A 22,795-nucleotide genomic window follows, 5' to 3' on the forward strand; every position below is an offset into this window, starting at 1 on the left:
ACAAGGATGTGACAGCGTCCTCCCATCAAACCCACTCAGACACCAGGAGTGACGAGGGCTGAACGAGCAGATCTTTGTTAGGAACCAGGACTGAGGAACAGAGAGATGGACCCCACTCTGTTGGCTCAATACTCCACCTCACTATAAAACATATCAAATACAGTCATGTTTCAATGAGGTCCTCTCTGCTGGTGATCACATTCATGTTTGTTTTATTAGAAGGTTATTTAGCACCATCTAGTGGTGTGATAGTACAACTACAGCATGTGGCAGTTAGTTCACTTCCTGTTTTCGTGTAGCGGACTCTGAGATGACGAGGAAAGGGAAGCGTCCTCTACTAAACTCCGACAGCAGGAACGACATGGGACAAACAAGCAGCTTCTTCTTCTCTCCTCACATGACGGTGTAATCTGAACTCAGTCTTACAGGTGAGAATCTTTTCAGAGAAATCTCCACATTTGATGATCAGGATCGCTGTGTTCTATCTCTGTTTAACTGGACCAGAGTTTCTGGATGCTGATTGGCTGTTTGAAATCTGTAGTAAAAGTTCTCTCTGAGTTGCGGAAGAGTGATTTCAGACTGACTGGGGTGTTCTAGAGTTGCTGTTTGTGGAAAAAGTTCAAAACTACTTCAAAATTGTTTGTCTTGCTGCTCCTCAGGACTGCCGCCATGTCAGCTGCCACTTGTTTGTGATTGGTCAGGGCAGCCGCCGAAATATTACGTGCGACCTCATTACGACCGTTAGACGGAAACGACTCGGACGGAGAGAGGACAGAGGGTCTCGGATTCCGAGATTCCGTTCCGTTCCGTTGTAAAAAAAAAAAAAAAAAAAAAAAAGTGCATATATATATATATATATATATATATATATATATATATATATATATAATGTATATGTAATTAATGTGTACATTTTGTTTCATTAATTTATTTCAGACAAACAAACAATAAAAGAAAAATAAAGCAATGATAAAAGAATTCATATTCCGTCCCACAAAGTATTTCATGAGTCTGAAAAAGGAGTAGGAAGAAGCAAAAGCTTTTCGAATCCCACCCCCACTTATTCTCCTTATAATATATGAATATATATTATGGAAGCTGATTAGGGCCATTTTCAAAATCTGCTTTTAGTAAAAACAAGCAAGAAATCACTCTATATTATAACAAGTACAATGTTAGATAAGTTAAACTAGGGCTAAATTTAGAAAAAAATATCTTACAGCGATTTTGGCTCATATAGCAAATTTGATATCAATTGCTTTATTGAAGGGGACGATCATTTCTCATATTATTCACATTTTGATGAAAAAATAAATAAATGCATAAGCAAGAAAAGTAAGATTTTCATATAAAAAATTAAAAAGATACTTGAAGGTTTGAAGGCTTTTTTTTGCCCAGTTTGCCATTTTTATCCCGCTTTTGTCCTTTTTCACCATTTTTTCTTCTCATTTTCATCCATTTGAGCTACTTTTTGTCATTAAATACCTCTTCTTTCCCTTTCCCTTGCCCATTTTTGCCACTCTTGACTGCATTTTGCCCATTTTAGTCACTTTTCACTCATTTTTTTGCCACAGTTTTGCCACTTTTGAACTATTTTATGCCAACTGTAACTCATTTTTTTGTCACTTCTCACCCATTTCATGCTACTTTCTAAACCCTTTACCTCCCCATTTTTGCCCATTTTTTGTTGCTTTTTGAGCATTTTTGCCATGTTTAACTTGTTGTTATTGCTACTTCAAGCTGTTTTTGCCATGTTTCACCACTTAGATTGTGGCTGTTGCAAAGGTTTTTTTCTACATTTTGGCTCTTTGGTTGAGCAGGGTTAAGTAACACTGGTATAGAGCATGAAAAAAGAAAAAAAAAAGATTTATCAGACTGATATTTTGACACTTTTCTGGTTAAAGAAATATTGCACTGTCTGCGATTTTAAAATTGCAGCATGCAATATTGCAATTTAACCTAATTTGGAATTAATTTCCCCGCCCTAATAAATACACACACACACACACACACACACACACACATATATATATATATATATACATACAATGTATAATATACAGTATATATGTAAAACATACATATATATTATAAATTATATATAAACATATAAATTCATATATGTACACACACATTTTTACACACACACACCCACATCAACAAAGACATACCTGTTCAACACCTTCAAACTTAAAACATCTAAATGTTATAAATTCCTGCTTGTCTCTTGTTTCCACTGTCTGTATACATTGCAAGTTTGCTGTCCTTTTCTTGTCATGTTCTCTCTTGCATCACTCAATTAAAAAGACCATTTAACAAGGTCCAGGTTTCAGCTGTCCCAGAGACTTCAAGCCCTGTCGATATGGACCAGAGCCAGACCTGGACCTGGTGTTTGTTTAGGGCCCCTCAGCTATCAGGAACATTTGTAGATTTTTACATATTAGTTTGATGAAGCATTATTTTCTTTTTTAGACCTGTGTGTGTGTTGTACTTATTTTCAGATATGAGCTTATTTGCTATCAAAGCATCTGCTAAATAAATTGGTTGTCTGTCTCCCTCTGCAGGCCAGTCCTGTGACTGACCAGTGACTGACCAAGGGTGTGCCCCGCTGAGACCTCTGGTTATGGTGTTGTGGTGAACAGACGCAGGCTGGATGCTCTGCCTGAACTTTGATATCAACTCTTTGCACTAAGAAAACCTGAGCAGATCAAGGATAAGTGACATAATCCATGCAGCCACACAGGAAACCAACAGCTAACTAAGGACTTATTTCCAAATAAATCCCTGCAGGCATGGAGAAGGTGGAGAAGGATGACCCACCGCTCAGTGAAATCTTGTGTGCAATCAGAGAGCTAAAGGAAGACTTTGCATCAAAGTTTGAAATAGTCAAGTCAGTGCAGTCCAGGCTAACAGAGGCTGTTGAGCGTCTTGGATTAGTAGAAGATGATTCCTCAGCGCTGAATAAAACGACACAGCAGCTTCATCAGAAAATTGAGAGCCTATCTGCAAAAATAGAAGACCTGGAAAACCCCAGCCACAGATCCAACACACAGCTTGAAGGCTATCCGGAAAATACTGAGGGGAAAGATGCATGTGCTCTTCTGGAAAAATGCATACCTGAAGTGAGGATCGCTGATTCTTTTTCAACACCTGTCGTTGCTAAGAGGGTGCACCAAAATCCATCTGGTGGAGACAAGAACGGAGCAAAGGAGCTGCAGGCACCAGGTGAGACAATTAGAGATATGTGATGAATCTGTGAACAGCTTTACTGAGATTTACAGATACACTGTCAGCTAATTTTTTTCAGAACAGTAGATCATGTGTATGAGAAATTAAGAAATGTGCAAATGTTTACTCCTCCTCATGAGTTAATCATTTTAGTTTTATAGCTATAGATTATTGATTAATGAGTTGAGAATAGACTACATCTGAGTGCTACTGTTAAATTATGTAAAAATGACATTTCGCTATGGAATTAGGAAATAGCAGTTAAATACTGTTAAAACAGCTGAAGTTTAAAGGAGCCATATCTCTTAGTAGTCATGTTGGAGTGTTTCTGGGGGGTATGAGGTCTGGGTAACATTGAGGACTCATCAGATCCTGTTTGCTGCTCCATCATGGTCTCTGACAGTCCTGAATATTTGAGTCATGTTACTGAGATGAATGAGAACTGATGTTAATAATGTTAATAACTGATGTTAAGCTGGTTGTAATGAATTGTTGTGTTTGTGTGAAGGTGGGAGATCTTCTAAGGAACAGAGAGAGGACAGACAGGAGGGAGCCCCTCCCTCTGCAAACTCTCTGAGTGGGGAACATGAAGACCAGACCAAAGCTCTGAGGTGAGATGAAGATCTCAAACTGTTTATGATTATTATACATAACAGAGATCACAACAAACATCACTCAGTAATTATTATTGTCATCACCAAATGTAGAGATTAAAGAGTCCCTCCACACTGAAGGTTTTCTTCTTCTTGTTCTAGTTTTTGATGATCTGAGTACCAGAATCAGACCAGGGTTAAATCCACTTCAGCCACAATATCCAACCATCTTATTGCCATGTCCAACCTGCCAGATTTCTCTTCAAACAATAGTCATCATTTTTTCAGCACATTCATGGCTGTGAGCTGAGAAATAAACTGTCAAATGCAGCAGACTTGTCAGACATATTTTATCCTGTTATTCAATGACGTCATTTTAAAACGTGGAGTCAGAACAAAACTCTTCATCAAGCTGTTTCACTTAACATCACAGTGATTCACTCTCCAAGCTCTGTGTGTGTTGAAGCCCGAGTCAGCTCAGACCAGACTCTCCTGGACCTGGATCTGCTTCCAGCTGTGTGTCCCTCAGCAGTGACCGGTCCATAGATGAGCCACTTAAGTTTAAAGCTGGTCTCCAGTCTTCAATGAAAAGGTGAGAATGTGAACAGTCTTTCTCTCCTGGGTTTTGTTGTCATCAGTGCTTTAAGTGTAAAAATATATAATATAATCCTATTGCCATGTCCAACCTGCCAGATTTCTCCTCAATAATAATCATCATTATTTCAGCACATTCATGGCTCTGAGCTGAGAAATAACCTGTCAAATGGAGCAGACTTGTCAGACATATTTATCCTGTTATTCAATGACGTCATTTGTGACTGAAGCCAGATAAAGTTCCTGCAAGTCGGCATTCTGCTGGTTGAGAAAAATGGATACAAAGTTGTTTTCTTCAAAATGATAATTTTCCGTTTTTTTCTCATTGTATTCAAGCCCGACATTTAAACTACTGATTCAATGAAAAAAGTAACACAAATGTGATATTTAAAAGTGTTAATTTTGTGTTTTAAAATGCCCTATTCTCGCAATTGCTGCAAGGATATTGAGGGGAGGGAAAGCGAAACTGCGGGGTGATAATTGGCCACTCAGTCTCCCATTGTTCCCTGTTTTGGCCATTGAGATGGACAATAACAAACACCGCATGGCTCAAACGCCACCCCCCTCGGCACGTATACAGCTCTTTCTAGTTATCACCTGTAACAACAAGCCTCAAGATGCACCCTGCAGCGAAGAAAAGTAGAAGAGACATGAAGAGGAAGCAAGAATTATCAACAGACTTGGGACGACTTCAGGATCACTCGACAGGGCAAGTTTGATTACGGCGGATTTCCTATGGGAATATTTTGATGAGCGTTACCAGTCCGATTCAGAAGCTTGGTTTGGGTGGACTTTATGTAAATGTGGCCCTATTGTTCACGCCCATCTCCCGACCTGCCTGAAGGTAGGAGAAGTCCTGAAACTTTGAGCCTGATTTTCTCAGAAGGAGCAGGAACTAGACGTTAACATTCAAATGAGCATATCTTTGTGAAATACGCTCATATTAAGGTGTATGATAGACCGATTGAAGGCTTGGAATCTACGCTTTCATAATGTGTAAAAAACTCAAAAATGACCTTAGACGACTTGCAGGAGTTTGTACCAGCTTTGGTCACATTTTAAAACGTGGAGTCAGAACAAAACTCTTCATCAATCTGTTTCACTTAACATAACAATGATTCACTCTCCAAGCTCTGTGTGTGTTGTGTTGAAGCCCAAGTCAGCTCAGACCAGACTCTTCTGGACCCAGATCTGCTCCCAGCTGTGTGTCCCTCAGCAGTGACCGGTCCATAGATGAGCCTCTTTACTTTAAAGCTGGTCTCCAGTCTCTAGTTAAAAGGTGAGAATGTGAACAGTCTTTCTCTCCTGGGTTTGGATGTTTTTGTTGTCATCAGTGCTTTAAGTGTAAAAATATATAATATAATCCTATTGCCATGTCCAACCTGCCAGATTTCTCCTCAAATAATCATCATTTTTTCAGCACATTCATGGCTGTGAGCTGAGAAATAAACTGTCAAATGCAGCAGACTTGTCAGACATATTTATCCTGTTATTCAATGACATCATTTTAACACCTGGAGTCAGAACAAAACTCTTCATCAGTCTGTTTCACTTAACATCACAATGATTCACTCTCCAAGCTCTGTGTGTGTTGAAGCCCGAGTCAGCTCAGACCAGACTCTCCTGGACCTGGATCTGCTCCCAGCTGTGTGTCCCTCAGCAGTGACCGGTCCAAAGATGAAACAATTTACTTTAAAGCTGGTCTCCAGTCTCCAGTGAAAAGGTGACATCTCATCAACAAAAAAATGACATCTCATTTTCTGTAAACAGTAGAATGACATGCTTTTCCAAAAAGCTCTACCTTAGTCTCATCTGTCCACAAAATGTTCTCCCAGAAGGATTGAGGCTTACTCAGGTATATTTTTGCAAACTCCAGTCTGGCTTTTTTATGTCTCTTTGTCAGCAGTAGGATTCTCCTCGGTCTCCTGCCATAGCGCTTCATCTCATTCAGATGACCACGTATGGTCCCAGCTGACACTTTTGCGCCCTGAGTCTGCAGGACAGCCTGAATTTGTGTGGAAGTTGACTGAGGATGTTTATCCACCATTCCTACTGTGCTGTGTTGCATTCTTCTGTCAGTTTCTCTTCGTCCACGTCCAGGGAGATTAGCCACAGTTCAATGGGTTATAAACTTCTTAATTATATTACGAACAGTGGACAAAGGAATTTCTAGATCTCTGGAGATGGTCTTGTAATCTTGAGATTGTTCATATTTTTCCACAACTTTGCTTCCCAAGTCCTCAGACAATTCTGGGCTCCTCTTTCTCTTCTCCATGCTTAGTGTGACACACACAGGCACACAACACAACAGTTGAGTCAACTTTTAGACATTCTAACTGGCTTCAGGTGTGATTTCTAGATTGCCAGCACCTGTTACTGCCACAGGTGAGAAAAAAAAAAACAGTTTTAAAAGGGTGCCTATAATTTTGTCTGGCCCATTTTTTGTTTACATGCGTAGAGGTGTCGAGGTGAGAGGCAGGTCAAACACAGCCAGCCATTATCTGTAAGCCATAATCATCAACATTTCAAGAAATAAAGGGTGAAATATTTCACTCTATGTGTGATGAGTCTATATAATATATGGATTTCACTTTCTGAAATGAGTGACAAAAAATGTTGAACTTTTTCATGATATTCAAATTTTTGGGATTTACCTGTTTCTATATAGATATGTATATAAAGATACATTTTATGTTATTAAAATATCTAATGCAGTATATTTTGTAGCCTTAACAATCACAGTATTCAGTAGTACTTTAACCAGGATCTATTATTATACCACAGTTTCATTGTTTTATTGACATCCATTATAAAACATTTGTTCCACAGACTTCAGCAGCAGATATCAGAGGTTCACACTGGTTGGTCTGACATGCAGCATCAAACACAGTTGGACTCCATATTTATGGTATGTAATAATGATTGATAAAACACAAGTTGTATTTTTATCTTTTTTTATTGATTCCGAGTTTCTCTCTAAACATTATTGTGTTCATTGTCTGAAATTTAAGAATGATGGTGGATCAGACACCATTTTCTCTGTTTATCTCACAAAGGTTTTAATCTTGTGAGCAGAACTTGGTTTGGTGGTTTTAAGCAACAGAATCTCTTTAGTTAATCAGGCTGGTTTGGTTAACAAGTTTATATTTTCTGTTCCAGATGCTTGAGGAGAACATTGTCTTGTTTGTGAAGAGCGAGCTGAAGAGGATCCAGAGATCTCTGAGTCCAGATTACCCAGAATACTTAGAGAGTCAAAGGGAGGGTGAGGAGGTGTTGGATGGTGAGGAAGAGGAGCAGAGGAGGAGCAGCAGGGAGGCGTTTCTGAAGATCACTGTGAACTTCCTGAGGAGAATGAAGCAGGAGAAGCTGGTTGACTGTCTGAGTGATGGAGAGAGGAAATGGAGTCAACATGGGACAGGTTTATATTTAAAACTCTCCTGTTTGTATCATTCACACATTTTAATCAAATCTATAACTGTGACAAACTGATGTGATGATTTCAGAATTCCAACAACAAAAAACATCAATTTATCTTAAAGCAGTGGTTCCCAACCTTTTTTCCATTGAGGCCCCCCTTCACATGTCTTAGAAGAGCTGCACCCCCCCCAAAGACCTTGGGGTGAACCTAAATTCAACGACCCCCCCGCCCAAGGGGGTCCCGGACCCCTAGTTGGGAACCAAGGTCTTAAAGTATAAACACTTATGGATGGTTCTAAATTTAGCTTGTATATTTTATCTGCTGTTTTGTCTTTAGGAACTAGTTCTTCAGACTGCCAGAGTAAACTGAAGTCTAACCTGAAGAAGAAGTTCCAGTGTGTGTTTGAGGGGATTGCTAAAGCAGGAAACCCAACCCTTCTGAATCAGATCTACACAGAGCTCTACATCACAGAGGGAGAGACTGGAGAGGTCAACGATGAACACGAGGTCAGACAGATCGAAACAACATCTAGGAAACCATACAGACCAGAAATAATTATCAAACAAGAAGACATCTTTAGAGGCATACCAGGAAGAGATGAACCAATCAGAACAGTGATGACAAAGGGCGTGGCTGGCATTGGGAAAACAGTCTTAACACAGAAGTTCACTCTGGACTGGGCTGAAGGCAAAGCCAACCAGGACATCCAGTTCACCTTCCCATTCACTTTCAGAGAGCTGAATGTGCTGAAAGGGAAAAAGTTCAGCTTGGTGGAGCTTGTTCATCACTTCTTCAATGAAACCAAAGAAGCAGGACTATGCAGGTTTGAAGAGTTCCAGGTGGTGTTCATCTTTGACGGTCTGGATGAGTGTCGACTTCCTCTGGACTTCCACAACAACCAGATCCTGACTGACGTTGAAGAGTCCACCTCAGTGGATGTGCTGCTGACAAACCTCATCAGGGGGAACCTGCTTCCATCTGCTCACCTCTGGATAACCTCACGACCTGCAGCAGCCAATCAGATCCCTCCTGAGTGTGTTGACATGGTGACAGAGGTCAGAGGGTTCAGAGATCCTCAGAAGGAGGAGTACTTCAGGAAGAGATTCAGAGATGAGGAGCAGGCCAACAGAATCATCTCCCACATCAAGATATCCAGAAGCCTCCACATCATGTGCCACATCCCAGTCTTCTGCTGGATCACTGCTACAGTCCTGGAGGATGTGCTGAAGACCAGAGAGGAAGGAGAGCTGCCCAAGACCCTGACCGAGATGTACATCCACTTCCTGGTGGTCCAGACCAAAGTGAAGAACATCAAGTATGATGGAGGAGCTGAGACTGATCCACTCTGGAGTCCAGAGAGCAGGAAGATGATTGAGTCTCTGGGAAAACTGGCTTTTGAGCAGCTGCAGAAAGGAAACCTGATCTTCTATGAACCAGACCTGATGGAGTGTGGCATCGATATCAAAGAGGCCTCGGTGTACTCAGGAGTGTTCACACTGATCTTTAGAGAGGAGAGAGGACTGTACCAGGACAAGGTGTTCTGCTTCATCCATCTGAGCGTTCAGGAGTTTCTGGCTGCTCTTCATGTCCATCAGACCTTCATCAACTCTGGAGTCAACCTGATGGCAGAAGAACAAACTCCATCACTGACCCCTAAAAGAGTTAGTTACAACAATAAGCTGAACCATCTCCATCAGAGTGCTGTGGACCAGGCCTTGAAGAGTCCAAATGGACACCTGGACTTGTTCCTCCGTTTCCTCCTGGGTCTGTCTCTGCAGACCAACCAGAATCTTCTCCAAAGTCTGCTGATACCGACAGGAAGTAGCTTAGAGACCAACCAGGAAACAGTCAAGTTCATCGAGACAAAGATCAATGAGAGTGTGTCTGCAGAGAAAAGCATCAATCTGTTCCACTGTCTGAATGAACTGAATGATCCTTTTCTGGTGGAGAAGGTCCAAGACTCCCTGACATTAGGAGGTCTCTCCACATGTGAACTATCTCCTTCTCAGTGGTCAGCTCTGGTCTTCATCTTACAGTCATCAGAAAAAGATCTGGAGGTGTTTGACCTGAGGAAATACTCTGCTTCAGAAGAGGGTCTTCTAAGGCTGCTGCCAGTGGTCAAAGACCCCAAAAAAGCTCTGTAGGTGGAAAAGTAATCAATTTAATTTGAATGTTTAAAAAAATGAAACAGTTTTGTGTTCATCACTCCTTCTTTTATAGGTTGAGTAGATGTAATCTGTCAGAGAGAAGCTGTGAAGCTCTGTCTTCAGTCCTCATCTCCCAGTCCTCCAGTCTGAGAGAGCTGGACCTGAGTAACAACGACCTGAAGGATTCAGGAGTGAAACTGCTTTGTGTTGGACTGGAGAGTCCACACTGTAAACTGGAAGCTCTCAGGTCAGTATGGTTCTGTGCCTTCAGCTTTCAAGTCATCAGCAACATTTCAGTAAATATTTGAAATTAAATCCAGATAATAATTTTCTTCATAACTTGCTCTTTATAAATTTATCAGTATAAAGCTGCTGGAAATTTAAAGCTTCAAACAAAAGACTTGTGGATAATAAGCTGATTTCTATGACCTCACTCATTATTTATTTTTTTATACACTAATAAAAATAAAACAGTACTGTGTTAAAACATGTCCTTTCAGGTTCATTGGATGTAACCTGTCAGAGAGAAGCTGTGAAGCTCTGTCTTCAGTCCTCAGCTCCCAGTCCTCCAGTCTGAAAGAGTTGGACCTGAGTAACAACGACCTGAAGGATTCAGGAGTGAAACTGCTCTGTGTTGGACTGGAGAGTCCACATTGCAAACTGGAAAGTCTCAGGTCAGTATGAGTACAGTTTTTATTTTGTCTTCATTTGGATTCAGCGTAAATCTTTCTTACACATGACTTTTGAACTGATCTCATTGCTCAGTCAACTACATTTTTCTTCATCTCCAGTCTATCAGGCTGTATGATCACAGAGGAAGGATGTTCTTCTTTGGCCTCAGCTCTGAACTCCAACCCCTCCCATCTGAGAGAGCTGGACCTGAACTACAACCATCCAGGAGAATCAGGAGTTCAGCTTCTGTCTGCTGGACTAGAGAATCCACTCTGGAGACTGGAAAGTCTCAGGTAGAAACAGGACAAATGCTCAATATTTTAATGTTTATTCAACATCATGATGCATTAGACTTTTTCTAAGGTAGCGGCGTTAGTCAATGTCACTGCCTGCTGGACACACAAGTACAATAGCAGGTCTTCACCCAACACGGCCTTCACACAAGGTTGGCTCACACAGGGACTGCTGCTACTTCAGCAACAGACTTCAGGGTATCATTGTGTTTATCTTTCCCCAATTGTTGTGAAGTTACACTTGACTGGCATTTATGAGTTTTAACGTTTCTGTTGAACATACTTCATACTTGATTTTGCCCTTCAAAATAAGAGTCTTCCACGATAATAAGAGACAGAGATCTTAGGTAGAGATTCATTCTGTCTTTTGTTTAGACTGTAAACTGTTTGTTTAAACAAACGCTCCTGTCTGACTAAAAGAAATTGTAACAGCAAGAGGCAGAGACTTATATTGTGGCATTGTCGAAACAGAATGTGCCCATGATCTGATACTTAACTGAATTTAGCTCTCAGGCATCACTTGAGACATTTTTGTCCATTTAGGAAATTTTTTCGTGTTATTTGCTCACCATTTTGGCTGTGTTAGTCAATACAGTCTAATTTTGTAACAAAGTATCTTTCTTGGCAAATTTTCAAATTCAAATTTCAATCGCTCTAATAGGTCAGGGGAACACTGTGAAACAAATTTAGCACCCTTTAAAGCCATTAAGGACAAAAAAGTCCACTTCCAAAAAAACTGCTATAAAACTTAAGAGATTAATATTTTCTCTGCTTTTTTTGCATAAATCTCTGAAACAACTTCAGCGGTGCTCAAAACTACCAAACATTCAATCATTTGGAGGGTTTTAACCCTTTAAATGCCAGTTTGATTACTTAAAGTCACTGTGTTTTTTAGGAAAAAAAAGCAAAAAAAATGTGATATCTTCCTCAAACCAAATGTAAGATGGCTGGGGTATTATTTCTAAATCAGGCTTGGACATTTCAATGTTTTTCCAAAATATTTACTTACCAGAATTTCGACTCTTTCGAGTAGCTGTTGGACAAAAACGTCCCATTGACTCTTATTCAAAACACATTTTTTTGATCTCATAGCCATTGCATGATATAATTATGCATTCTGTAATGTTATGGTTCCATTATTGAGAAAAATAGTAAAATTTTTCATTTTTAATGCTCATCACTAAAGTCAGCCATTTCCCCATTATAGGCCTATGCATGAAAAGCCTGTCATTCCATTAGTATTTGTGCTTGTGTTTTTGAGCTTATTAGGCTATTTTAAGATAGTGTTTGTATGTGTGCACATGTGTCTGTGTGAATAGGTGTGTGTGCACATGTGTGCATGTGTTCTTCCATGTGTCTTTGAATTGGACAGATTGACAGCTCAACCGCAACCTAACCCAGGTCACACTTACACTTCAAAGAGTTGACTGTGGAGAAAACCATAACAATGCTTAGTGAGTTTATGCACTTGCTTAGATTCCCATCAGAAACTGTGTGTGGCTTGGCTGTCTGGTCATTTCATTCCTTCTATACCAATGACCAAGATGAAGAGGCACATGACTGCAGAAAAGGCTCTGGACAAAATCTTGCGGCCTGTAACTCCGAGTGAGAGCCAGGACAGTGAAACATCCTCATCCTTACAGGGAGAGTCTAATGTTGACTTCATGATGGATCGGGACATTCTGCCTCCTCTTACCTTTGCACTGAGAGTGGAGTGGACTTCATGGAGCCTACAACAGAGTGGACTACAAAAAGTGGCAAGTCTGGTCGTCTTCAAATGCAGAGGCTACTCACTATGTTCCTGCTGCCAGAAGTTTGATACCAGGGCTGACACGGTATGCTATTACTCAAGGGTGAAGTTTATTACTCTGAATTTGGGGTGGTTCATCGTGGCCTGGAAGATTGCACATTCAAACCTATCCCAGAGGGTGTGGGTGGATTGTCCCCTTGAACGATACACACCAGCCAAAGTCAGGTGTCCAATGTCTGCATCACTCCAGCGTCACACTACACATCTTCTGTTTATTTTCACAATGATGTCAATCATCTCTGTCGTAAAATATAAATCAAAACTGGATTCCAAGTTGCAAATCCTGGTAACAGCATACCGTGCCAGCCTCTGAATCAAACTTCTGGCAGCAGGAACATAGTGATTAGTTTCTGCATTTGAAGACGACCAGACTAGGGCACTTTTTGCAGTCCTCTCTGCAGACTCCATGGTGCCTTCTACACTCTCAGTGGAAAGGTTGGAAGAGGAAGAAGAGGAAGCAGAATGTTATGACACCACCATGAAGCAGAGGTCGCATTAACCGAATACTCTCCGTCATTGACTCCACTTCAAGTTTTTTTCAAATCCTCTGCCTTTTCTCAAATGTTTCCTGTTGAAGCTTTCCCAGATGGATGTGGTTACTATCAAGGAGGTTATTTAATCTATTAAAAAAATCTTGTAGCCAGTGGGCTCTCTCACTGACCTGACATCGTAGATGAGTAAACGCATCTGTCTCCGTGCTGACAGCGCACAGAGAGGCTGCTGCAGCCCACAGGTGTCTCAGTACATAGGTCGGCATGTAGAGGCCTTTGCACAATGAGCCCGTTTCATGTTGTTTTAATCATGTCTGCACACTGATGCTGAAATTGTCGTTTTATTTCCCGTTTTTTTTGGAACAGGTTCGATTTTATGCGAAATTTCATATGTGTCCATGGTGACCGAGGATTCAAAACAGTTCCCACTGCTTCCACCTCACTTGCTCACCACCGAAACCTCACTTTAGACACCAAAGTTTGCTCATTTATCATGTGGATATCAAACGTGGAAATATTACAGAGAGAGGTGAATGATGATTCAGATCAGCACCTGTTGCTTTATTCCCCCCCCACCCACAACTCTGTGAAACCTGACTTTAAACATCGTAGTTTGCCGGTGTATTATCTGGATATCAATCATGAAAATATAACAGATAAAGGCATAGGCTTGTAGCCTACTCACAGGTCATAACAGAGACAGAATTAAAAAGTTGTTCTCCATCTCTCCAGCTTGTCTCTGTGCTATGACGCACGAGTGTGTGTTGTATGATGCTCTGTGTCAGGATGGATCAAGCTGGATTTTAAAGAAGCGTCAGAGAAACAGGCTCGCAGTACAAAACTATTTGACACATTCTACGAATTTTCGCAGTGAGGGCAAATACAAACACAACGGACTCAGTGTGCAAGGTCCGAGTGTGTGATGTTTTTTTCGGATTACGACTCCTGTGGAGCAGACACAAATGCACACAGCTCCACAGTGCAGCCTTTTAACAACTTCTTATCAGCTATTGTCGTCAAACTACAACATCTTGATATTAAAAATATCCTCCAAACTGTGCGTAATGTCATAAATGCCCCAGTTCATAGTTGCTTGCTTAAAAACACAGGGATTGTTGTTCCACCGTCACTGCGTAAAAATGACGAGGATAAAACGCTGAGCTGCTGTGTTCATCTTTCTCTCAGTGCCATTAAAATGCAGAACCTCAAAGATTGTTTTTAGAATCTAAGTTTAGAAACGGTGCTTCATTAATTAGCTAGACACTACTTATAAAATCATATTGAATCACATCATATTACAGATATTAAAGAGAAAATTATAATGACGGATTGTAAAATGGCATGACGGAATTTTTACGACCCTTTCTGTCAAAATGACTGACAACAAAAAAGTCCAGTGCAACCTCTGCCATGAAGTCAACATTAGACTCTCCCTGTGAGGATGAGGATGTTTCACTGACCTGGCTTTCACTCAGAGTTACAGGCTGCAAGATTTTGTCCAGATCCTCTTCTGCAGTGAAGTGCCTCTTCATCAGGGTTGCCAGGTCTGGGTGACAAATCTAGCCCAATGGCCAATAAAAACCAGCCCCAAAACAGCTCAAAACCAAGGCCAACACTGAAATTCAACATAAACCTCTGCTCCACTACATATGTTGCTTGTGTGTGTGCAGGTGTGCTGCTTCTGTGTGTGGGGTGTATTTCTGTGTGCCAGTGTGGTACAGTGGATCTTTGGTTGTTTGCCATGTTCTATGTTAACCGGCTTCTTTGCTGGTTGATTTAGTTGTACCTGAGGGTAAATGAAGTAGTTAATTCTGCTTTAGATATTAAATACAATACAGTACTCAGAGAGCACAGACCTCTGCCATTAGCCCTATCTCCCAACAGTGCAGAATCCTTTAAAAAATTCCTGGATCCGTCCCCATTTGCCCTCCACCGCAGCATTCGCTGATTACTCCCTCCCTGTTGGGGTGGAAACACAGGGAGGCAAAGCATGGGTTTCGCTATGGGTGGACTGTCATGGCGGAAGCATTGCCTGCTGATGCCAACAGATGCATTGACAGTCTCACCATGGTCTCACTGGACGACTGGAAGTCATGGCAGAGGGTGAATATTCCTCTATTCCTCCCAGCGTCATGAGTATTCTCGCTACATTTCACTGTCTTTCTCTCTGTTACACTCTGGCTTGTCTCCTTGACCGGGCGTGCGTCTTTCAAACTCTGTAAACTCCAAAACTTTGAATAGAAACACACCCAAAAAATGCTGCTGAGATTGAAGTTTCTCGTGTCTGCTATCTCCTGGTGTAAAGTGGTAACAGTGCAGAGCTCCACCATTAGCCCTATCTCCCAATAGTACAGAATCCATTAAAAATTTCTAGATCCAGATGGTGATCCGGATCACTCCCAAAATCTAATCAGTTCTTCCTTTTGCCATTTCTGACATTTCCTGAAAATTTCATCGAAATCCGTCTACAACTTTTTGAGTTATGTTGCTAACAAACTAAAAAACAAACTAACTACCTAACTAACAAACTAACAAACCCACCCGATCACATAACCTCCTTGGCAAAGGTAATAAAACAAGTTATTAAACCTGCAGACAAAAAAAATCTACCTACAGCAGTACGTACAAAGTAGCCCAGTACTATGGGAAAACTGCAGACCTGGCAATTCTGCTCTTCATCTTGTTCACTGGTATAGAAGGAATGAAATGACCAGATAGCCAAACCACACACAGTTTCTGATTGGAATCTAAGCAGGTGCATAAACTCACTAAGCATTGTTTTGGTTTGCTTAGTGAGTTTAATTCTCGCAACAAGTCTTGTAATGCAGGAAAATCCTGCAATCCCCTGTATATCACTCTGCAAACTGACAAACTGGAGGAAAACGTGGTTGAAATCAGCGACGGTTGGGTTCATGTCCGCACCAGCTCCCTCCTGGTCTTCTCACCACTGCAGGCAGAAATACACACGGTCCCTCACAGGTGTGTAGGGGCAGGTGAGCCGTGAATACCGGAGGGGATCAGTTCCTATACAGCCTGACTGAGCGGCCCATCCGCAGGTCACCTAATGGTCATTTTATCGTTTTAAAGTTCATTCATCTGGGATCAATAAACTGGTGGACAGCCCTTTTTGTCTTTTCATCCCTAGCGTGCATGTTTCTCATAGCATCTGTCAGTATCGGCGTTCTTTATGATTGTTCGTCTACATGCAGATTATGACAGAACCTCTTCAACCTTTATAAACGTAGGAGTATTGACAAAGGATCGCAGGAGGAGACGGAGACATGCAATATAATAAAAATAGTGAGGAGAGAGAAAATGAGAAGATATAGTCAGTGGAGGACAATCAATCATCATAAAGAACATTTACCAAAATACATAATAATGCCTGTTATAAATACAATTACAATTACAATAAACCGTTTTTTAAATAATTATTTGGTTATTTATTTATTAAATCTTTCAGATGTCGGACGCATTTACATATGGGAAGGCTTTTTAGACAGCATAGGCTAACTTTACACTTAATACTGCTATCATACAGTCCCAAAGTTACTCCTGATGTGGTAGGTATAATGATATATATATATATATACATATATATATATATATATATACATATATATATATATATATATATATATATATATATATATGTATATATATATATATATATATGTATATATATATATATATATATATATATATATATATGTATAGATAGATAGATAGATAGATACATATATATATATATATATATTAGGGCTGTCAATAGATTAAAATTTGTCTCTTCTGTGTCGTCTTCATCTCTTTTTCTCTCTGTTAAAGTGAAAGAATTCAGAGTTTGAGTCTGTTTCTCTGTCACAGTCTGTTTACATGTCCACTTAAGTCCAGCTACAGTTCTCATTCAGTTAGATTCTTTTCCTGGACTACTGACCTTGACCTCGTTTACCTGCACAGCAGGAGAATTCATGTATTGATGTTATCACGTACACCTCCATCACAGTAGATGTTCATATGTCCTCTTGACCTTGATAACAGGTTAGCATCAGCTAACTGTTGTGTGTTAAACAGTGACAACATGAACAAACCTTTATTTCTACACAGATGAGATGAACGCCATTAGAGCCTGTTACTCTGTCACAGTGACAAACTGAGGAACACTGCTTCATGATGGACAGAAAATCATTCTCTCTGTGTTTCTTCCTCCAGGATGGACCACGGTGGAGAGCTGAGGTTAAAGCCTGGTCTGAAGAAGTGTAAGTGCGGAATCAGTTTGACTCCTGATGACCAAACAGAAAAGAATAAAGTCTTCAGGTGTGTCTGATGATAAACTGCTGCTGTGTCTTTTTCTCTCCATCAGATTTCTGTGAACTCACACCGGACCCAAACACGGCACACAGAAAGCTCAAACTGTCTGAAGACAACAGGGAGGTGACAAATTTGACGGAGTTTCAGCCATATCCTGATCATCCAGACAGATTTGAACGCTGGGCTCAGCTGCTGTGTAGAGATGGTCTGACTGGTCGCTGTTACTGGGAGGTCGAGTGGAGAGTAGGGATTGAAATATCAGTGAGTTACAGAAGAATCAGAAGGAAAGAAAAGAGTGACAACTCTGATTTTGGACGTAATGAGAACTCCTGGTGTCTGGTCTGTTCTGATCAAGCTTTCACTGTCTGGCACAATAACATACGAAGATTCGTCCCTCACTCCCAGTCCTCCTCCTCTGGTAGAGTAGCAGTGTATGTGGACTGTCCTGCTGGCTCTCTGTCCTTCTACAGCGTCTCCTCTGACACTCTGGTCCACCTCCACACCTTCAACACCACATTCACTCAACCTCTCTATCCTGGGTTTGGATTCTGGGCTGACTCCTCAGTGTCTCTGTGTTCTCTGTAGGAGGAAGAGTCTCCTCCTCTTCACAAACATTAAATGCTGAGTGTTTTCACCTTTAGAGAAAAAAAGGTAATAAACGTTTAAAGATATTTCCAGATACAGTGACTTAATTTCTCCAAACTCAAACAAAAAAAGTTCAGAAGTCTCCAAATGTCTTCCAGAATGAGCCACAGATTCCAAACCTTGTTCTCTCTCCTACAAACTGATTAGTTCCTCCAAAACCAAACACACAGCTATCATCTGTTTCTGTCTAACAGAGCATCAAATAAACGCTGACAGATCAATTCAGAACACCCCCATCAAAAGAGATCATGTCTGTCTGGTCTTCATCAGGACATGTTACTGATTCAAATAGAGACAAAAGAGGAAATCAGTTTACTTGGATCATGTTGGAGAAGTGTAGGGTTTGTTTGACCTGAATAGGAAACAGTCCTACATGGATGTGGAGGTCACATGTTCTCTACTTACATGTTGTACCTGACACGCCAGATAGCCTGTTTCACATAGTGATGGCATCATGGGATATATCTCACATCCATGTGGGCAACACCCCATAGACGGTGTCTGAGCTCGTTTTTAACTCAGTTTGGACTCTCTGTGCAGATCTGACAGTGTTAGATTAGATATGAATTTAAAAATGTATTTACCATCACATCAGAGCTCTGAAAATCCAACAATGATGAGCAACACAAGCTCACTGCTGATTTCCTCATTATTTGTTGTATTTGATGAACAAACGTTTCTTTATCGCTTTATTTTTTTCATTTTTAAGATCTACTTCTTGGTTTTTCATGCCCCTTTTGACAGAGGAGGACAGTGGACAGACTCAGAAACAGGGACGAGAGAGCTGTTATATCACAATATCACTTTTCCTGCTGGACTGGAGAAGTTTGGACTCAGGATCTCATAACTGCTGTTATCAAAGCTTCACTCAACAAGACATTTTCAGTTTTGGATGAGCTACAGACAATGTAGCACAACTGTATGTTTCTTGTTCTAATAGCTGGAAGACAAAGTTACTATTTCACTCTAAATCTTCCATGGACCAACAGTGCCATCTACTGTCCTGTTCTGGTTATTACGTACAGTATATTGTTACCGTTAAGTTTTCTTTCATGACTTGATATGAAATGATTCCTCTTATGGACTGGGATCATTTTTATCTGATGAAGGGTGAGATTTGAACATGATATTCTGTATTTTGGCCTCTCTGGGAGGAGCAAAAAACCCCTTTAAAAAATCCTGTTAATTACAAAGTGGCGCTTTCAATCACGCGCAGTTCTCTTTTGCGTTTAGTTCTTTGCTTTTCACCTGTTTCTAGCTTTTCTTTTCCAAGCTTTGGCCTAGGTGAGTCTTAGGATTTAGCTTTATTTAGTTCTAGGTTTGTTTATGCATTATTTCATCTTTTGTTGCGATATCTCAAATATTTTTTAAACTGTTTGTAACGTGGTCTAAACCCTGCAAACTTGACAGCCAAATTCACTTTCCTGTTAAATTCCTCAATAAAGTCTGAAGTGTTGTCGGCTGGCCAGAGACATTATTGTTGATAGTTATTTGGGTGAATTGAGGATTTGTTTTGGAACTGGACAAGTCAACACAAATCAGTGGAGAGGAAAGCTTGGCGTGTCGGACCGTCACCTGAATAGGACTCTTTGAAATCCGTTTTATGTTTTTACAAATTCCGTTTATTCTGTTACTTTTTTGGAAATCCGTTATTTAGCCTTTCCACTAATTTTGCCATAAAAATAGTGTCTTGTTTATGTAAATGAGTAAAATCTTCACTAATTAAGTAGGAATAACTTTACATTTATTGAAAAAGGGCCACAGTTGGCCCATGAGCCGTTGTTTGGATAACCCTGACACAAAATAAATATAACCAGTGTAACAGTCAGATATTTCCAACTTTTTATGACACATCCACGTGTATAATCACATCTTAACTGATGTTTATTATGTAAATGAAGAAATCCTTCTCTCTCCGTGACTCTCTGGTGTGGTGAGGTAAAATAACTCGAAGCACGGATGAGTTTTCTCAAAAGCGAAACATTAAGTCACCCTGTACTGCCCCGTGTTGAGCTATGTGATGTTTGCCGGTGTTTCGTGCAGCTGCTTTGACATGCTGTTATTGTTTAGGAGGGGGCGGGGTGAGTGTTTGTGAAGTGAGGCACAAGTTGTGCCCCGCTTTAGTGTTCCCCTTGGAACATATTCCTCAGATATATGTTCCTCTTTCTAAAAACACACAAAATTTCAGTCAAATTCATTCAATTTCCGTGTTTTTCCACGTTAAATAGTAAAATCCGTTTTTATTGCCCAATTCCGGGATTCCGTTAATGTGGAAATCATAAGGCCCTACCTGAAGGGATCCACCAAGCGCCTCTAAACTTTGCAGAACTGATCAGCTCCTCAACTACCGGATCCAAGATCCGCATCAGCTGATCCAAGTGGTAGCCTTAGACAGTCCTCTTTCAGCTAGATGGTTAATCTCTGGTACCCCATCCCAGGTGATTCCTGTCTAACTCCTTATGAACGAGTTGATTTGTTTCAGTCGGGTTCCATTCAAAGCCTCTCATTAAGATTAGACCTACTTTTTTAAATTTATTCTCAAATTCAACAGTTCAGTTATTTTTCCTCAGTTTCAGATCAAACTCACCCTTCATCAAATCAGATTATGATCACCTGTAATTATTATGTTCAGCCATTTCCTGTTCTCTTTATTTTCTATATTTTAATCCATATTAGTTACATTGTAATCCTGTTATTCACAATAAATCTTTAAAACACAAGTCATTGTCCAGAAAGCTTTATTTTGGAAAAATTGTCCCTGAAATGGGAATTCACAACTTGAGATATGAGACTGAAATACGTTTCAAAGGTAAATTTGGTTATTCCATATTTATTTCCCACGTATGTGGTGCTCCTTTTTCACAAGTGCAATTTAGATTTAAATTCGCTACAACAGAAATCACTCTCATTCCATTCTGTATTTCTTGTCTTTGATTTGTGGTGGCAGGGTATCAAAATGAAGTATCGATACCTGTGTTGTAACTCGGTCTGTTAGGTATTGGCTGTGTTGGGGCCATGTTGATTCTCCTCCATTTTCCAGTCGAATGAACCTCCTCCCCTCCAGGTCGGATGATGTCACCAGAAGATCTCCATACTGATTGGCCATTGCAGGATGAAGGATTGGCTGGAGTTCAGAAACTCTCAGGAATAAGCAAATAATGCGACCAGCGCGTTGGATGCGGCACAAATCAGCCTTAATTGCATGAATTATTTGCTCAATTGAGTGCCACAAATTCGCTGCGTTAATGCTACCTTTACATTGACCTTACATGTCATTAACTCATGTAATTTTACTCGCACTTGGTGTGAACACAACATCAGTATTTCAATTACAGTAACGGCTCTCACAGAAAGTTCATAAATGCAGTTTTTAGATGAAACTTATATGCAGCGAAACATCATCCTCCACAATGTTAATCTGCCTGTAATCTGTAGCCCCTCATTCAGCAAACACTGTTGAACGTTTGTTGTTTCCAGAGTTGTCTGAGCATCAGCAGCCCAATCCAGCATGGCCCGCCTGTGGCTAGGGGGGCGTGGCTCTCTGCATTGGCGGTGTGCTTGGCCAGCGAGTGGTCTGGGATATTTAAGACTCTAAGACCTCCGGGCGACTCAGTTCACATCAACAGTAAGTGAAATAACTTCAGTCTTATCTGGCATGATCTGAAAGCTGAACTTTCCATTCAAAAGTCTTTCTTCATCTATTTCTGCTCGCTTGTACCTCATCACTATGATTCCTGATCTCGCAAACTACAGGATGAGTTGAGGGTCAAACAGAATGCATTAATTGTACAACAAAAATAAAGTGGCGTTAAAATGAATTTTAGCTTTGACAGCCGTAATAATTTTCTTTTATGTTTAATTCTTATCTTATTTGCCGCCAGGTGTTGTGATGTTCATACAAATGTTTGGAGCTGTTACTGTACATTAATAAAGACAAACGATGAAGCTGTGATATCACAGTAGCTACTAGAAGCATTCAGTTAGTGATGAGTATAAGCTAAACCCAACTCCATTAAGAAGATTAAGACCTTAAATTTCAGCAGATCAACCACACAGTAATATCTAAAATGACAAGACATCTAATGACCACAGATTTAATTTATGTACATTAAGTCTTGTTATGTCAAATTAACACTGCTGGTTTTAAAGGGAAAGACCAAAAATATGTCATATTTATGCATATTTACCACAGACTGAATATAGAAGTCTGTAAATCAGTGTTATTTCTATTTGGTTAAATCCTAAAGTTATTTCTGTGAATGCCTCATGATGTGAACGTATCCGATGCTTCAACAGTTTAACATAAAACGACAGTTGAGGGCTGTACTGTGTGAATTTGTCATTTTTATAAATAAAATGAAGGTTAAACCGATGTTTAAATACAACTAGAGTAAGTAAGACAGCGAGGGTACGTCCATTTTTGTAATTACTTCAAAATTTTTACAATCAGATTTAACAATTTTTTAGAGATCCACTAAAGTAAAAAGAAGTAAAATAATCACTGGAATATGGCGAAACAACTGCTCCAAAGCTTCGTATAAACAAAACTCCAACATTAATTCAGTTTCACATCCATCACTGATGATTTCTGTTCTT

General features: G+C 40.2%; 1 protein-coding gene across 2 annotated transcripts; it reads left to right on the forward strand.

Moving 5' to 3' along the window:
* The first annotated feature begins 294 nt into the window (after positions 1–294).
* LOC121521252 (NLR family CARD domain-containing protein 3-like) lies at positions 295–20,912 on the forward strand. Of its 2 annotated transcripts, XM_041805081.1 has the most exons (14): positions 295–428; positions 2,565–3,225; positions 3,737–3,839; positions 4,288–4,413; positions 5,569–5,694; positions 6,013–6,138; positions 7,245–7,323; positions 7,575–7,833; positions 8,170–9,973; positions 10,054–10,227; positions 10,481–10,654; positions 10,772–10,945; positions 17,456–17,502; positions 17,607–20,912. In XM_041805081.1, exons 2-14 carry the CDS (start codon positions 2,793–2,795, stop codon positions 18,137–18,139), a joined length of 4,158 nt encoding a protein of 1,385 aa, XP_041661015.1. In that variant the 5' UTR covers positions 295–428; positions 2,565–2,792; the 3' UTR covers positions 18,140–20,912. The 2 variants fall into 2 exon arrangements, with proteins under 2 accessions (XP_041661015.1, XP_041661016.1); XM_041805082.1 differs by lacking the exon at positions 10,772–10,945.
* The last annotated feature ends 1,883 nt before the right edge of the window (positions 20,913–22,795 follow it).

Source organism: Cheilinus undulatus, linkage group 14 (genome assembly GCF_018320785.1).
Source record: "Cheilinus undulatus linkage group 14, ASM1832078v1, whole genome shotgun sequence".
Lineage (NCBI taxonomy): Eukaryota > Metazoa > Chordata > Actinopteri > Labriformes > Labridae > Cheilinus > Cheilinus undulatus.

Coding starts and splice junctions, on each gene's coding strand:
- LOC121521252 (XM_041805081.1), top strand. CDS start 2,793: ATGGAGAAGGTGGAGAAGGATGACCCACCGCTCAGTGAAATCTTGTGT. Junction 4,414..5,568: donor CTCCAGTCTTCAATGAAAAG/GTGAGAATGTGA, acceptor GTTGTGTTGAAG/CCCAAGTCAGCTCAGACCAG. Junction 10,946..17,455: donor TGGAGACTGGAAAGTCTCAG/GTAGAAACAGGA, acceptor TTCTTCCTCCAG/GATGGACCACGGTGGAGAGC.